The 17945-nt window shown below is 60.2% G+C and overlaps 1 protein-coding gene across 1 annotated transcript in view; it reads left to right on the top strand.

Annotated features, from left to right (window-relative positions):
- The first annotated feature begins 2469 nt into the window (after positions 1-2469).
- Positions 2470-17945, top strand: part of SDC3 (syndecan 3) — a 43081-nt gene continuing 27605 nt past the window's right edge. The window contains exon 1 of the mRNA XM_085080985.1: positions 2470-2658. Within this exon, the coding sequence (XP_084937111.1) occupies positions 2566-2658 (93 nt within the window). The 5' untranslated portion in view covers positions 2470-2565. The remainder of the gene's footprint in view (positions 2659-17945) is intronic.

Genomic DNA, 17945 nt, shown 5'->3' with positions numbered 1-17945 from the left:
GTGCCAGAGGGCAGGGAGAGATGGGATATGGGGAAGGAATTGTTCCCTGGTGCTTCTCATCTCCTCGTGGATTCCCTTTATCCTCCCACCCCCCAGGCTGCCCCACGGAGCTGATGGTTTTCCCCCCATCCTGCTGTCCTTGACAAATTCCCGATTTAGGGAAGCTCCAGCTCTGTTCTGTGGGAACAGAACCCCAAAATCAGCCTCTCCTTCCCACTGGTTTCCCTCCATCTGCAGCAGCCAGGATCATCCCTGTCCCTGTGCTGCACTTTGCTGGGTTTAAAAACCCTTTTCCAGAGGGATATCAGAACCATTTGGGGAATCCAAACTGGGATTTGGGGAATCCCAGTGAATCTGGGAACTTGTGGGGTTTGGGGTCATGTGTGGTGAAGTGATGGAGGGAAAAAAATCCCCATTTTACAGGAAATGACTAATATTTGGCTTAGCACGTGGAAAAGGTGGGTTTTGAAACACATGCGATGCACAAACCCTTCTGACATCCCATTCCCACCCCTCAGCAGCCTGGCTGCGGGTTTGGGGTCAAAACCAAGGGATAGAAATCTATTTTTCAGGTTTAATTTGGCACTGAGTGTTCAATTCAGGCTGGAGAGGAAGGGGAGAATACCCAGGCTGTCTGTTCCCCCAGATTCCTGCGGGTTCAGGGTCAGCTCTGGGCATCCTTCTGCACCGAGGTGCTCGGGAGTGGGATCGGGAGATCGGGAATGGGATCGGGAGGTGCTCGGGAATGGGATCAGCTGTCACCCGGAGCTGCCCTGGAAGGGAAGAGATGGCCAGAAGTGCCCATGGGTGACAGAGGGGACAAGGGAAGTGGCCCTGCTTTGGTCCCTCCTGAGCACAGCTGCTGGGGAAGGGATGGGGAGGGATCTGTCACCTCAGCCGGGATCTGTGACATCCACCAGGATCCGTCACATCCATCGGGATCCATCACATCCATCGGGATCCATCACATGGACCGGGATCTGTCACCTCACCGGGATCTGTCACCCCAGTCGTGTCCCGCTGTGCCACCCCTGTCCCATCACCGCCCAGCACCCGAGGGGACACGAGGGGACAAGGACCCGGTGGCAGCGACATCAGCCCCTCCCGTGGGCTCTGACACCCCCCCCCACCCTTCGGGGGTCACCCCTGGAGTGCCAGCCGCGGTGGTGACCCGCGGGGACGCTGTGGCCCTGGCCAGGTCCCTGCAGGGGTGGCTGCGGCCACGGCGGGGCGGTGCAGCCCCAGCAACGGGCAGGGCCGGGCTGGGAGCGGGAGCGAGCCTGGGGACAGCCTGGGACAGGGACACTGCCCGGGGACAGCCTGGGACAGGGACACTGCCCGGGGACAGCCCTGGCACAGGGAGCGAGCCTGGGGACAGGCCTGCACCAGGACCCCTGCTCCCCCCATTTACTCCTGGATGTCCCCCGTGTGTCCCAAACGCCACCTTGGGCTCCCTCCATATATTCCCACGTACCCCAAACTGCCCCCAGACCCCCCTGGATCTCCCCAGTTGCCCCACATGTACCCCAGGCTGCCCCCCAGTTTGTCCCAGTGCCCTCCCTTACCTATTCCAGCAATCCCACCTACCCCAAGGTCTCCCAATCTGCCCCACATCCCTCCCCATACGGCCCAGGTCGCCCCCCGTCTATCCCAGGGTCCCCCAGTCTGCCCCAGGACCCCCCATGCTCCTCCCTATCTACCCAGGGTCACCCCTTATGTCCCCCAGGTTTCACCCCACTGACCCCAGGGTGCACCTAATCCACCCCAAACCCTCCCGTATGTCCAGGTTACCCCCCATGTACCACCGAGTCCCCCTAACCTGCCCCAGGTCCCCCCAGATGTCCCCCATGCTCTTCCCCATCTGTCCCAGGCTCCCCCCTGTCTACCCCAGGGAGCCCCAGTCTGCCCCAGGACCCCCAAATGTCTCCAATGCTTCTCCCCAGCTACCCAAAGGTCCTCCCAGTTTTCCCAGACACCTCCATCTGTCCCCCAAAGTCCCTCCCCGTCTATCCCAGAGTCCCCCAATCCATCCCAGACCCTCCCATATGTCCAGGTCTCCCCCATCTACCACAGACTCCCCCTAATCTCCCCCCATCTGTCCCATGCTGTCCCCATCTGTCCCAGGTCGTGCTCCCCAATCTACCCCAGCCTCCCCCAAATGTCCCCCACGCTCCTCCCCACCTGTCCCCAAGCTCCCCCCCATCCACCCCAGGCTCCCCTAAAGCTCCCCAGCCCCTCCCCAAGTCCGATCGCCCCCTCCCACCCCGATCCCGCACTCTGCCCCCCCAGGCTCCTCCCCCGCTCCCCCCGGGCCGTGGCCGTGCCGCTTCGGGCTCGGGGCGGTGACGGTGGCGGTGACGGTGACGGTGACAGTGGCGGTGGCGGTGGCGCGGGGGGGGCGCGGCGGGGCCGGCAGGGCGGCGCGGCGGCGGCGGCGGCTCCGCACCCAGCGCCCGCACCCACCGCCCGCCTCCCGCGGGCGGCGGCAACAAAGGCCCTTCCCCGCCCCCGCCGCCGCCTCCCGCCGCCTCCCGCCGCCGCCGGCAGCGTCCTTGCGGCAGCAAGATGCCCGGGGAGGTGCCGCCGCCGGCGCCCCGGGGGCTGCGGAGCCTCCCGCTGCTGCTGCTGCTGCTGCTGCTCGGCGCCCGCGCCGCGCTGGTGAGTGCGGGGAACCGGCGGGGGCAGCGGCACCGGGAGGGGGGCGGCGGGGAGCGGCGGGAGCGGGGGTGAGGGGAGGGAGCGGCAGCGGCACCGGGAGGGGGGCGCCGGGAGGGGGCGGCGGGGACCGGCAGCGGCACCGGGAGGGGTCAGTGGGGAGAGGTACCGGTACCGGGAAGGGTCAGGGCGGACCGAACCCGGCACCGGCACCGGGAGGGGTCAGCGCGGACCGGCACCGGCAGTGGGCGGGGGTCAGCGGGGAGCGGCAGCGGGCGGCTCTGGCCCCGCGGATGAGCTGGCGGCGGGCAGGGGGTGGGACCGGCCGGCCCCGGCATCGCGCGTGGATCGGTACCGCGGGGACGGCGGGCTGTGTGGGGTGGCACCGGCACGGTGCGCGGGCTGGAACCGGGCTCGGTACCGTGCGGGGATCGGCAGCGGGTTAGGGGAGTGGGGCGGCAGCGGTTCCGGGGGGAACCGCACCGTGCGGGGTCTGGCAGCGGCAGGCGCGGGGTGCGGCACCCGCCCGGGGGCTCCGGGATCGGTACCCTGCTCGGGGGTCCCCCAGCTCCCGGGGGGCTCCCCTCACCCTGCCCCGTGCCGTACCCCCGGGGGTGTCTCCTCCCTTCCTCCGTCCCCTGCGACCCCCGGGCGGTGCCGGGCAGGGTGGCGGCAGTGGGGAGGGGGCTGCGGGCAGCTGCCGTTTGAAGGTCGTAGGGAAACACGCCTTGAAAATCGCCCTGAGGGGCGGAGAGGGACCAACCCCTTCCTGCTGCCCGGGGTACGAGAAACTTACCCCCCAGCTGTCCCCTGCCTCCCCATTCCCCTCCTGACCCCCAGCCCCAGGGGCGGCAGATGCAGCCGCGCTGCTCCCGCTCCATGCGGCCGGAGGAGAAGGGCGTCCTCGTGGCACTTCCCAAACTGCTGCTCTCCCAAAACCGGCAGCTCCGTCCGGGAGAGTGTCCACGGGAACCTGGGGTCCGTGGGAACCCCTCCCTGCCCACACCCTGCCCCGGCCCGGCGCTGGAGCTTTTGGGGGGTTGGGATGCTGGTTTGGGGGATGCTCTCCGGGTAGGATTCTCCAAGATGCTTTTCCCTCCCAGCCCGGGAGCACTGGGAGAGAGTGCTGGGGAGGAAGGCAGCCTCCTCCTCCTCCTCCTCCTCCTCTCTTTAAGAGGGCAAGAAGCCCCAGGGCCTGGCTGCTGCATGCAGTAACCCCGAGGTCACCCTGCTCCTGTCTGGGGTCTGCTTTGGGGTGTCTCACGCTGGCTCCCCCATTTCTGCACGAGGGGTGCTCTCCTGGCTTTCCCAGCTCTGCCCCTCTGGAATAGAGACACAACTTGAGAGCCTCCGAGGAGGCTGAGGGGACATGGGACACTCCTCTGGTGGATCTGCACAGCCGCCGGCTCCAAGGGCACTTCATCCAGCCCAAAATTCCCTTTGCTGCGGATCCGGGCAGTCTGTGCTCCGCCGGCAGCTCCCTCCATCCCGCGGCGCTGCGGTGTGAGAGGGGAATGGGGCAGTTCGGGGTCAGCTCTGGGTGCTCATCCTCCCCACATGAGCTTCTCCCCTTGCCCCTTTGGGGAGCTGGAGTTGCTGGGTCCTGGCTGCAGCTCTGGGTGTTTCCTGAGGCTGTTTAGGAGAACAGCTGGGGTTGTTCAGTGCCAGGCTGCGAGCTCTGGGATGTGGGATGCTCCTGAGGGCTGCAGGAGCTGCTGCTTCCTGCCCGGATGGGATCGAGGCCTCTCCTCTGCCCTTCTCCTCCCTGAGGCTTTGAAATCCTTGGTTCTCCTTGGGCACTCAGCTCCTCCGGGGGTCACCGGGATGGGCAGCAGTGAGCTGGCACAGCTCTGGCACACCCCATGGCGATGGACAGGGATGGATTTGGCGATCCCATGGAGATAGATAGGGGTGGATTTGGGGATACCATGGATATGGATAGAGATGAATTTGTGGATCCCATGGTGATGGACAGGGGTGGATTTGGGGGTAGGGATGGATTTGGGGATCCCAATCCCCCCGGTGCCGCTGTGAAGGGCTGGCAGCACAGACCCAGAGCCTTTCCCCGGAGCAGCACCCTGAGCATTCCTGCTGCTCCGAGGGCCTGGCTGAGCAGCTCCAGCCCCGCTGGCTCCCAGCCCGGGAGCTCCCTGGGATCAGTCCCTGTCCCTGTCCCCATCCCGGGGAGCGCAGAGGGACAGGACAGAGCTCTGGCGGGGCTGGAGTGTCGCTGACGGTGACAACTCTCCCGGGACTCGGCGCTTCCCTTTGATCTCCTGCTGGCCGTGACCCCTCTGGCCCGGCTTTGGGGAAGCTGCGATGGATCCCTTGGGATCGCTCCTGTAACCCTTTGTGTGCCTCCCGGCAGTGCTGAGGGCCAGGAGCTGCTCCTGCCAGAGGGGTTTTCCTCACAGTGCCATGGACAGGTTTGGGTTTGGCTCTGCCCATCCTGGTCCTGGCTAACCCCATTCCTGCCCCATCCTGGTCCTGGCTAGCCCCATCCCTTTGGAGCTGGCCATGGATCACCCGGACAGAGCACGGGGCAGATCCAGGCTCCTTCCTCAGCCGTTCCCGGGGCAGGGATGAGCTCCAGGCCAGCCGAGATTCCAAGCACAGGCTCCTCTCTGTGCTCTGCGAATGCTGGCAGTGCTCCTCACCCCCAGACCACACACAGGCTGGGGAATCGCTGCTTCCTCTCCTCCTCCTCCTCCTCCTCCGGGCAGGAGAACGGGACGCTGGCAGCCGAGTGGCATCCGGACCCTGCTGGGGACAGCCGGGGAGAGGGGACAGGACAGGACAGGCTCCTCGGGGTAATTAGCGGGGTTGATGAGCTCCAATCGGGCTGTGCAGGGAGGGTGCAGCCAGCCCTGAGTGCCACCGCAGCCCGAGGTCCCCAGGCTGTGGGGTCAGGATGCTCTGTGGTGGCCTGGCTGCTGTCGGAGCCCAGCTTAGGGATCAACTCATCACCTTAATTACTGACAGCCTTGATTGGCTCTAACCTGTCCCAGGTCCCTGCCGTTGCTGGGGTGGCTCTGGGGCTGTCACAGCCTGGTTCCCTGGGCAGCATTTGGGGGAGAGGCTCTGGGTTCAGTCCTGGGGTGTGATTTGGTGGGAGGGTCACTCCTGAAGGACATCCCTGGCTCCTTGCAATCCCCCTGGATCCTCCTTTGGCTCAGTCCCGAGGGATAATGAGGAGCACAGGACCCAGAGAGGCCCTGCAGGGATTTGGGGTTCAGCACCCCACAGCTCCAGGTTCACAGGACATCCTCATTCCCATGGTGTTTTCCAGGGATTTGGGTTTGCACTGGGGCCATGCAGGGAGGTCTCTCCTGAGCTTTGGGGTGCTCTGGGCTTTGGTGTCAGCAGTTTGCAGGGCTCAGCCCTCATCCCAGGGGTGCATTGGAGCTCTCTGGTGTGAAATGGGGTCACAGGGGCTCAGCCCAGCCCTGTTTTAGGGACACCAGGCTGGGGTCACACAGGGGTTCAGCCTGGCTCTGTTTGTAGGGACAGCCCGGCTGTTGCTGTTCCCATCCAGCCATGCTCAACCCCAGCTCCTTCCTCTTTCATGGAAAAAAAATTCCACAAATAAAGGAAAAGGTCCCAGATCTTCCCAAGGGGCTCAGGGTCCTCTGGTCGCCTCCTAGCCCGGCCTGTGTCCGGTGTGGGAGCAGTGGCAGTGACGTCCCCGAGTGTCCCCAGGGCTCCCTGTCCCTCGGGAGATGTGCTGCAGCCCCGGGAGATGGGAGCAGGGGCTGGGGAATGCCTGGGCAGGACGTGAGCAGAGTGCAAACCCTGCGGGGCTGGGGGAGCTCTGGGAACTGGGAAATGTTCCCTTCCTGGCCTGCAGGGACTGCAACCCAGCTCCGGGCACTGCTGTCCCCCTGTGCCCGTGTCCCTGTCCCTCCTGGCCTCTCAGGAGCTTTCCCACCCGTGTTTTTTGCCATTCCCAGTTTACCACTAGTGTTTTGTCCCTTTCCCACCCCTGCTCTGTGCCATTCCCAGCTTTCCCACCAGTGTTTTGTGCCTTTCCCATTTTTCCCACCTGTACTTTGTGCCATTCCCACTTTCCCACTCGTGTTCTGTGCCATTCTCAGTTTCCCACCCATGGTTTTGCCATTCCCAGTTTTCCACCTATACTTTGTGCCATTCCCAGATTTCCCACCTGTGTTTTGTGTCTTTCTCAGTTTTCCCACCCTTGCTCTGTGCTATTTCCACTTTCCCACCTGTACTTTGTGCCATTCCCACTTTCCCACCCATGGTTTTGCCATTCCCAGTTTCCCACCCATGCTTTATCCCATTCCCTCCATGCTGTGGGTGGAATATCTGCCATGGGGAGTGTCCAGGGTTCTTTCCCTGCCCTAGCCCAGCTCCAGGTGGATCAGGGAGCTCTTCTGGCCTCTCCTCCCTCTCTCCCATTTAATTTATTGGACATCTAAGCTGAGTTCCTGGTGCAGAACTCTCGCTGACTTCCTGAGCATCTCCTGTGCCCAGCCAGGCCGGGAGCAGCTGGAATTCCAGGTGGAGGGCAGGATGTGTCCTGATCCAGGCGTTTGCCCCCCCAACTCTGTGTTTTGGGGTCGGGAAGGGATGGGATCAGACCTGCCATCCTGTGGGATGCTCCTTTGGGCCGTGGGGAAGTCAAAGTGTTCTTAGAGCTGATTATTCCAAGGTTTTTGTTAAAATTGACTCCAAAAATGAATTCTGGCACTGGTTGGGTCAAGTGTGGCTCTGCCTAGAGGGGACAACCCCGATTTGGGGGCACCAAACCTCCCATCCCAGCTGCCAGGTGATCCCAGCTCTCTCCAGGCTGGACTGGGATGGGCTGGGATGGACTGGGATGGACTGGGATGTTCCCCAGGCTGGCTGTGTTTACATCTCTGTGGCCACGATGAATCCTCTCCCTCCCTCCCTCCTTCCCTCAGCGCAGCTTGGCCTCAGCTCAAACTCTTTATTTCAGGATAAAAATAACAGCAGCAACCTCAGGGCTGCTGCTCCTGCCCCGGCTGGTGGAGAAACAGGGATTATTTTAGGAAAAAAGGGGGGAAAACCTCAGTGTGGGGGAGCCTGGGGACAAATCCCCCTGGCTACAACCCCAAGGTGGGACCTGGAGTGGGGAGGAGGAGGCTGGAGCCTGGAAAAAGCTGGGAAAAAAACTGGGAAAAGCTGGGAAAACCTCATCTCCCAGGCAGCACGGAGCACAACTTGTTGGCAAAACAGTTTGTTGGCCAAAAAATGCCATTTTTGGGAGGAGGAGGAGGAGGGGAAAGGAGCTGTGTCAGGAGCTGCTGAGGGAACGGGAGCTCCTGGGGGGTGAAAGGGATGCTCAGGCAGCAAATGTCAAAAATCCCACCCAGGGCTGCGTTTTGGGGGAAGGGAGTGGGAGTTTGGGGCCCAAGTGGGCATTGCAAAAGAAAAACCTTATTTATTTCTCATTTTTTGCAAGTCAAGCTGGAAGGGAACAGACAGTCCCTGTGTTTGTGTTTTCCCTGCAGAGGCAGCAGCTCTGGGAGCACACAGGGAGCTTCACTTCCCCCAGCTCCATGGCAATCCATCATTCCCAGCTGATTCCCAATGAATCCATCACTCCCAGCTTTTTGAAGGCAAATTCAGGCTCCCCACAGCTTTTCCAGCTGCTGGGGGTGGCCGCTGTGGCCCTGGGGAAACTCGCCATGCACCAATGAAGATCAACCAGAAAAGCTGGGATAATTCAGTTTTCCCCACATTTTGGAGGCTTTTTGGGGAGCAACACCATCCAGCTTTTCCTTTCCCCTCTCCCTCGGGCTCCCAGCGCCATTCCTGGTGGGAATCTCCACCAGGATCAGGGTTGGAGCTGGAGGAGCACAAAGACCTCCAAAGCCATTTCAGGTTTTCCACTCTGATTTTCCAGTGGAAAATCCCGACGCTGCCAGGGATTTGTTGATGGAATTGGGGGATTTCGGGCAGCCTGGACACCCCCGGGTGGCTCTGAGGATGAGGTTCCCTTTTTTGGGAACTTTGGGGCGATTCGGTGTCACCTCTGCCTTTGTCACCTCTGCCTTTGTCACCTCTGCCTTTGTCACCTCCTCCTCCAGAAATAATCCAGGATTTCATAATCCCAATTTCCTGAGGCTCCTGAGCAGCCCTGGCTGTGTTTTGGGGCTCCCAGGGCGCTGATGAGCACTAATGAGGCTCTAATTAGCCCCCAGGGGCTGCAGGTCGGTGCTCTCTCTGTTACCTCTGGCCAAGGATCGTTACAAACATCCCCCCAAACCTGGGGGGTCCTGGAGTTAATTAATTACCCCGGCGTTAATTAATTGCCCCTGCGGTGGGGATATTGGGGGTCTGAGCATCTGTCAGGGACTCCAGAGCAGGGAACTGGGATGGACTGGGATCTGTGACATGGGAATTGCATCCCACTGGGATACCTGAGCTCCAAAATCCCAGATCCACAGAGTTCCTCGGGTTTGTTTTCCCCGGAGATGGGAGGAGCTGTTTCTTCCCATTTGCCAGTAATGAACTGGTTTGGGTGGGAGATGGGTTGGGAGCCCCGGATTTGGGATCACCTTGGATTTGGGATCCCCCTGGATTTGGGATCCCCCATGGCCCTGGGACACCTCCTGCAGCATTGGGGGGCTCAGGGCTGAGCAGAACCCCCTGGAATTTGGGGTTGTTCCCAGTGCTGGAATTGGGGTGGCCTAGCTGGTTCTCCCTCTTTTCCCTCTCACCTTTAATTGGGATTAATGAATTTATTTGGACTAATTAACACAAATGTGGGGATTTGTCTCCTGATTTTCCTCCTGATTTTCCTTCCAATCCATCTCCAGCATTCCCGACGGCTCTCAGCAGCTCCAGCAGTGTCTGTGATCCCAGTGCTGCAACTCCTGGATAAACGGAATTCCCAAACCCATGCCAGGCAGCTCCTGGTGGTGCCGGGAATTCCAGGAGAGGGGAATGGGATTGGGATGCTCCCGGCCACTGCCATCCCTGCCTGCATCCCCCGGATCGGGAATGGCTGCTCTCCCTGGGCTTCCCCATCCCAATCCCTCCTCATTCCCTCCTTCCAGCCAGAGCTTTCCCGGCTGGATTGGTGTAAATCAGGATGTGGGGATCGGGATGGGATGGGATAGGAGCTGTTGGACACTGAGGATTGGGAAAAAAGGACAATTTAATCCCTCCCGCTCCACTCTGGGTGCTCCGAGGGGTGAATTCCCCATTCCCTGGAAAATGCTTTTGGAGAAGTGGATTTTTGCACAGGAGCTGCAGAGCAGCAGCTGGAATATCCCTGAGCCTCTCAGCCTCATCCTCATCCCTCTGGCTCAGCCCTAAACCCCCAAATCTGGCCCCAAACCCCTCCTCGGGTGGGATTCCCACACCTTCCTCCCGCAGGGAGCAGTGGGACTGGGGCTGATCCCGATTTTGGGGATGTCACCCCAAACCCCATCCCTGCTGCAGCCAGGCCTGGATCCCTCCTCGGTGCAATTCCAGCTGCTCCCGACATTCCAGCCGGAGTTTGCCTGCAGCTATAAATACCTCGGAGCCCCCGGAGGGTTTGGGATCTATATTTAGGTTCCTGCGGCACAAAGCCATATTGCACGGAGGTTGGGCAGTGGGATCTCCTTCTAGGAACGGGGGGAGGAGAGCACGGCGGGGTTTGGAGCTTTTCCGGGTGGATTTGGGGTGGGATCCCATCCCGGGCTGCCCTGGCCGCTCCCAGCCGGGTTTCTCCTCCCCCAAAAACCCGGCAGGAGTTGCCGCCTGAGCGCGGAGGGAAAAGGACGTCAAACATTTATGGGCCTCGCGAACCGGCGAGGAGATGTCTGGCTGCGTTCGGATAGCGGCAGCAATTAGAGGAGGGGAAAAAAAAAACCAAGAAAAAAAGCAAAGCTGAGCCCAACATCCACAGCTCGTGAGTTATCCCAGATTTTCCCAGTGCTTTCCCAGTGTTTCCCATCCTCAGCCAGGGTTGTGGCTCTGGGATTTTCCCCCTCAGCCCATCCAGAGGATGGGAGAAGAGCTGAGCTCTCCCAAATCAGGCTGGTGGCTCCCCAAACCCATCCCAGCCTCGCCCTGGACTCAGACTGAAAGGGCAGTGAGAAGTTAATGGGGTTCCTTCTCCTTTTGGGTTTGCAGCCAGGCCACGGTGGGGTTGGTGCTTCCTGCCTGGCTCTGTCTGCTCATTAGGGAAACCCCAAATGTGAATTTCCCCAATGCCTCAGTGGGGTTTATCCTGTGGGGTTGGGTCTTTCCCCCCAGCCAGGGCGAGGATGGGGTGGGAGGTGAAGGAAAACCAAATGAGGGGAATTTTGCTGCTGCTGTGTTTGACCTGAGATCTTCCAGAGGAAAAATCCGCTGTGTCTCCAGCGGGCAGCAGGGCACGAGGGTCACACTCAACTGCTCAAGCTTTGCACTTCCCTGCATAAAAATCAGGGCTTTAGTCATTTTTTTTCTTTTTTTTTTCTGTTTGGCAAAGGTTAGAACCTGACTGAGGAGCAGAGCGAGCTGTGGGGTGAGCAGAAGGTTCAGGATCTGTCATGGTCCAGGCTGGGCATGGATTGGGCTCTCCCTGCCCCACGTTTTTGGGAACCAGGGCTTGTCTGGCCCAGCTCAGAGCTGAAAAAGAGGAAAGAAAATGTCTGGAGGGGAAATCCGGGGAGGAAGAGCTGGGTGAAGCAGTCAGAGGGTGCAGGGGGGTGACAGCCACAGGGACCTGCAGGGACACACTTTCCTGGTCCTGCTGGAGTGTTTGCTAAGGAAGAGAGGAGCTCACCTGGTGGGAATGGCAGTGGAGCTGTTTGGACATGAAAATGAGAGGTCAATTGGTGTTTCAGGCTCAGAAATGTCTTGGCTTTGTTTGCTTTTGGAACAATGTTCCTTCCCAATGGGATCACATAGCCAGGAAAACCTTCCCTTGTTAATCCAAACCTTGGGTGTTTCCTTCACCTGTGGGGCTGTGAGAGTTTCCAGGGTCTCATTTGGAAGCTTTCCCTGCTGCTTTCAGAGCTGGAAGTGCTTTTCCAAGCACGAGGTGGATTTGTCAGCTCTTGGAGATGAGAATTTGAGGAAAAATTGGTGTTTAGTTGGACATGGGAGGGAGAGAGAGGATCTGGAAGGGACAGAATCTGGAACATCTCTGTGGTGGAACAAGCTGGGTTGGGGTGAAGGGAGCAACTTGTCCTGCTGCCAGGGAATCCCAGTGCCCTGGGATCACATCCCCCTGGGATGGAGTTCTGCTCCCATTTTCCTCCTGCTCTGGTGGGTTGTGGGTCTGACCTGGGAAGAGTTGTGGGGTTGGAGGTGCTGAGGCCTGGCTGGTGGTCCCTGGGATGGTGGGAGCCATTCCTGTGTGGGAATATGGGTACCTGTGTGGGGATTCTGGAATCCATTCCCATGTGGAGATATTGATACCTCTGTGGGGATTTTGGGAGCCATTCCCATATGGAGATATGGGTACCTGTGTGGGGATTCTGGAATCCATTCCCATGTGGAGATATGGGTACCTGTGTGGGGATTTTGGGAGCCATTCCCATGTGGAGATATGGGTACCTGTGTGGGGATTCTGGAATCCATTCCCATATGGGGATGCTGGTATGACTGAAGGGCCTCCCAGGGGGTGTTGGTCCCCATTCCCATGTGGGGACTCTGGTCCTCATTCCCATATGGAGGTGCTGCTAACTGTCCCTGTGTGTGGATTTTGGGATTTTTTCCCATGTGGACATGCTGTTCCCCATTCCCATGGGACAATCCCAGTCCATCTGCCATCCCCACCACTGGGATGCTGCTCCCTGTCCCTCCCCAGTGCTGGGCACTGCCCTGACCCTCAGCACAAGGAGTTTTCTCTCCTTTCCTCCCCTCCCAGCCCCCCTGGCCGTGCAGAACCTTTCCCTGCTCCCTTCTGTCACTTCCTGCCATTCTTTCAGCCCTTTGGCACCAAACCAAACTGCTCTGGCTGGAAAGGAGGCCTCAGGTGCAGTGAAACCTCCTCCTGCTTTTGTTCCTCACCTCTCCCAGGCTGGATCCCAGAGCTGGGCTCGATTTCCCCTCTCCAGCAATAAATGTGAATTCCCCAGCGAGGCTGGGAGTGTGGAACAGCTCGGGACAAGTGACACACAACATGTCAGCAAGGGACAACTCCACCGGCAGGCTCAGGCTGCTGGAAATCCTTGCTGCTGTGGCAAGAGCAGGAACCTCCTCCCTGCCTGGATAGCTGCTGAGGAAAACAACAGGTTGTGGGATAAATATTGGCATTTCTCCCCTCGGGGACTTCCCGGTGTCGTCCCCAATGCAGCCCCGCAGGGGGATGCTGTCCGTGAGAGGGAAGATGCTCAGCAGCGGTGGATTAGGCTTGGATCTTTTTTTATTTTCCCCTGAATGGAAAAAGCCGTGTTCACACGGAAACCAATCGCTTTGCGCGGCCCTGAAAGGCAGGAGCATCCCAGCGGCACCGCGAAAGGCTTCTGCCTCTCTGCTCGGCGCCGCAAAAAAAGGTTTAGAAAATTAAAAACGAAGCGTGGAGGGCGCGGGGGGCTCTTTGTGGGCGAGCTGGGGGGCTCTGGAAAGGCAGCGGGAGCCGTAGGGTGAATCCCCATGGATGCTCTGACCCTTCCTGCCAGGATCGGGGTGAATCCTCATGGATGCTCTGATCCTTCCTGCCAGGATCGGGGTGAATCCCCACGGATGCTCTGACCTTTCCCGCCGGGATCGGGGCGGGAGAGGCCGCGCAACCCCCGGGAGCTGCGGGATCGGGGTGGAACGGAAGGGATGAGGCATTAATGGGGTCCCGGTTGTGCTCCCGGCCCCGCTGCTCTGCCGCTTGCAGGGTGAGCTCCGGGCGAGCCCCGCGGAGCAGCCGCAGCCCCGAGCAGCTCAGGGCCCCCCGGGCTCGGGGAAAGTAGGTCGTGGCTGCGCTGCCGGGGCCGCCCCGTCCTACATATGGAGCTCGGGGCTATTTGTGGCCCCGCCGCCGCCCCGCCCCGGGCACTGCCCGCTCTCATCGCGGGGGATGCTCGGGGGTCGCGACCACCCGCCCGGGGATTGCCGCCAGTGAAACCTTCCCAGCCCTCCTGGATGGGGTACAGCGCTCCGGGTGGATCCTTCCCGGTGTTTGGGGTTAATCCTCATGGAAAAAGCCTTTTCCAGTTGATGTGAGCAGCCCGAGGCTCGTCCAGGCTCCTCAGCCCATCCCAGGAGGGGTTGGGTCTCCCTCCGAGGCTTCCCCCCGAACCCAGCCCTGGATTACCGCGGCTCATCCCCTCCCGGCTGCAGTCCAGCTGGAAATCCTGGCACGTTTGGATCTGGCAGCATCTTAATCGAGCCCCGTTTGGATTTCCATGACAACCCCGAGGAGGGTGGGCAGGAACTCCTTCCCCTTGGACACGCAGAGCTGGCAAACACCTGGTCCTGCTGCCGGGGCAAAAACCACCTCCCTGGTGGGATCATCCTGATCAAAGCCAGGAGCAGAGGGAAAAGGCTGCTTGGGTTTTTCCTCGGCGTTTTGGGTGCTGCCTGTGGTGAGGGGGAGTTGGTGTTGATCTGAATCTGCCTGGAAAAGTCTCTGATGGATTCCTGATTAATCATTATCAGAGGTTCATTAGCTGGAGATTCTGGGGTCCCCAGGAATGGGACTGGCACTGTTTTAGGGACAGACAGGTGAGGGTTGTCTGTCAGGGCAGTGACAGCTCTGTCCTTTCCCTGCCACTTGGACACAGCCTGGAAACATCACCCTCACATTCCCTGTGTTTAATGTGTTTGTGAGGAGCTGGGAAAGGGGAGAAAAGGGGATCAGGGGGACCTTGTGGCTCTGCTGCCAGGAGGGGACAGCCGGGGGGTCAGGCTGTGCTCCAGGGAACAGGGACAGGAGGAGAGGGAACAGGGTGGATAGCAGGGAAAATTTCCTCATGGTAAAGTTTGCCAGGCCCTGGCACAGCTGCCCAGGGAGGTGTGGAATCCCCAGCCCTGGAAGTATTTCAGGAATGTGGCACTTGGGGACAGCGCTGAGTGGTGACCCCCGAGCTGGGTTAATGGTTGGACACGATGGTCCGAGGGGGATTTTCCAGCATCAATCATTCCAGGATTCCATCGCCATTCCCAAGGTGACCTAGGGCTGGATGTTCCCTGAATCCCTCCGGATGGCAGGAAAACCCTTCTCAGGTTTCATCTGAAGCTTTCCCAGGTGGATTTGGGGTGATGCTTTTGGGGGAACTCCCAGGATCCGGGGAGGGAGAATTTATGCAGGAGGATTTCCAGGCTGCTCTATCAGGATCACATTCCCGTGGATAGGATTGGTGGAATTTACACAAAACCCCCCAGAATCTCTCCAAGCAGAGGAGATCCCCAGCTCTGTGATCCCACCTGACTGTTGGGACAGGATGTGACCCCTCAGAGCCCCTTTTCCCTGCTCCTGCTTGGAAAATCCCCATAAACTGGGACAATCCCTTTGCTCTCAGAGGCTCAGCTCCCCCAGGCTGCAGCGCCGGCAGGGGATGGGGAAACTGAGGCAGCGGCTGGGAGGGAGAGGAGCCGTCAGGGAGGAAGGATTTGGGAAAAGCGGGATGATTTGTAGGGCCGGAGGACCTTCCCTGTAGGAAATCTGCCGCTGGATCTCTCCTCTCCTTTCCCAGCCCATCCCTGGGGGTCTCAGCCTCCCCCGGCGCCTCAACCACCACAATTCAACCCTCGCAGCAAATGAAGTGGCGTTTAAGGAGCAAAATAAAATCGGGAAAATCCCCCGACCGCTCTCTGCGGTCGTTAAGAGGCTTTTTGCTGCCGCAGCTGCCTCTGTCTCCCGAGCATCGCCTGGCACGGTGACAGCGCCCTGCCTCTCCAAAGCCACCCCCAGCCCCTCCAGAGCCCCTCGGGGGGCGAGCCAGCCTTTTCCTGAGGGGGAAAAGCACTCCCGGTGCATCCAAGCCGTGCCAACACCACCCTCATGGAGCTGGTGTCCCCACGAGGGAGGAGGTGACACCATGGTGGCCCCAGCGCGGGGGGATTTCTGCTCCGGAGTCACCCCGGCTGGGGAGAGCACCACGTGCCCGAAAGCAGAAGAGGTTTCGGGCTGGTCGTGGTCCCCGGGCTGTGTCCCTGTGTCCCCAAATCGCTGCGTGGAGCTCACCCCGGGGCTGTTCCCCATGGAAAAGTGGTTGGAAGAATTCCGTGTCCCCAAATCACCACATGGAGCTCATCCCGGGGCTCATCCCTGGCTCTTCCCCCTGGAAAAGCTCATGGAAAACCGGTTGGAGGAGCCCCGAGTCCCTGTGTCCTCCTGTCCCCGTGTCCCCGCGTGGAGCTCATCTCTCCCTGCCGGGCCTGGGGGAGCTGATCCCTGGCTGTTCCCCACGGAAAAGCTCAGGGAAAAATATTGGAGGAGTTGTGTGTTCCCAAATCCCTGTGTGGAGCTCATCCCGGGGCTGATCCCCGGCTGTTCCCCATGGAAAAGCGATCAGAGGAGTTCCATGTCCCCAAATTCCCACATGGATCCCTGTCTGTTCCCCATGGGAAAGCCATCGGAAGAGTTCTGTGTCCCCAAACCCCTACATGGATTTCATCCCAAGGCTGATCCCCGGCTGTTCCCCATGGAAAAACTCATGGAAAATCGGTTGGAGGAGTTCCATGTCCCCAAATCCCTGTATGGACCCGATCCCGGGGCTGATCCCTGGCTGTTCCCCATGGAAAAGCCATCGGAAGAGTTCTGTGTCCCCAAACCCCTGCGTGGATCTCCTCCCGGGGCTGATCCCCGACTGTTCCCCATGGAAAAACTCATGGAAAGGCGATTGGAGGAGTTCCGAGTCCCGAATCCACTGGGGGGATTTCCCCCCAGGCGTTTCCAGCTCCAACCTTTCCTTCCACAAACACCATGAGATCATTTACTCCTCCCAGAGCACAATGCGGCATTGTCCTGCCTGTTCCCCTGGAAATCCAACCGGGAACAGGAGCTGGAATGCCCTAAACCCCTTCCCAGCGCCCCAGGAGCCGCGATGGGGCTGCCCAGACACCCCAGAGCCTTTTCCCCCTGCGGGGAAGGGTTTTGCCCTGGTGGAGGAGAGGATTTGTGGGATCAGCCTGCTGGAATCCGGGCCGGGATGGGCTGAGCTGGGAGGGGTGGGAGGGCTCTGGGGTTGCGCTTGGCTGGCTGGAAAAAAACACGGGAATTGCTCTTTTCCTCGCCTTTTCATTGTTCAGCACGGAGCTCTGATGGGAGCAGCAGGACAGCCGGGATTGGCTCCGGGGAGTGCTGGGAGCAGCGGAATCAGGCGGCAGGGCTGAGGGTCAAAAGTCCTCTGGTTTTGGGGAGCTGAGGGTCAAAAATCCTCTGTTTTGGGGGAACTGTGGAACGATGGAATCATGGAATGGTTTGGGATAGAACGGAGATTTAAAAATCACCCAGTGCCACCCCTGCCATGGCAGGGACACCTCCCACTGTCCCAGGCTGCTCCAGCCTGGCCTTGGACACTGCCAGGGATCCAGGGGCAGCCACAGCTTCTCTGGCAATTCCATCCCAGCCCCTCCCCACCCTCCCAGGGAACAATTCCTTCCCAAGATCCCATCTCTCCCTGCCCTCTGGCACTGGGAAGCCATTCCCTGTGTCCTGTCCCTCCAGCCCTTGTCCCCAGTCCCTCTGCAGCTCTCCTGGAGCCCCTTTAGGCCCTGGCAGGAGCTCTGGGCTCTCCCTGGAGCTTCTCCTCTCCAGGTGAACATTCCCAGCTCTCCCAGCCTGGCTCCAGAGGATCTCCAGCCCTGCAGCAGCTCCGTGGATTCCTCTGGACTCTCCAGCAGCTGCAGGTAGTTCCTGTGCTGGGGACACTCCTGGCAGGAGCTGGAGTTGGCCTGGATTGCTGAGGAAGAGGAGGCTGGGAAGAGTCTCTGGGAGCTCTGCAAACACAGACTCTGTTTTTAGGGTGCCCCCGTGGCTCCTGCTGTGCAGCCTGTGGTGCTGGCAGGGATCCCCTCTGCTCCAGCCAAGGGATAGTTATGTTCCATTGGGATGTGGCGTTAGGGAGAGCAATTCCCCACCCCACAGAGCACCCATGGCTCCCCCAGAGCCTCGTGTGGCTCCTTCTCCTCCTCCCTCCATTCCCAGGACACAAATCCACTCCAAATCCCCAGCTGGGAGCCCCATGGCACTGTCCCCATGGCACTGTCCCCATGGCACTGTCCCCATAGCAGGGTCCCCACAGCAGCATCCCCATGGCAATGTCTCCATGGCAATGTCCCCATGGCTGTGTCCCCATGGCAGTGTCCCCATGGCACTGTCCCCATGGCAGTGTACCCACAGCACTGTCCCCACAGCACTGTCCCCATGGCAACATCCCATGGCA

Source organism: Lichenostomus cassidix, chromosome 23, assembly GCF_008360975.1.
Source record: "Lichenostomus cassidix isolate B80296 chromosome 23, HeHo_3.0, whole genome shotgun sequence".
Classification (NCBI taxonomy): Eukaryota; Metazoa; Chordata; class Aves; order Passeriformes; family Meliphagidae; genus Lichenostomus; species Lichenostomus cassidix.
The sequence above is the reverse complement of the archived record's forward strand: the minus strand, read 5'-3'. Positions and strand labels throughout refer to the sequence as shown.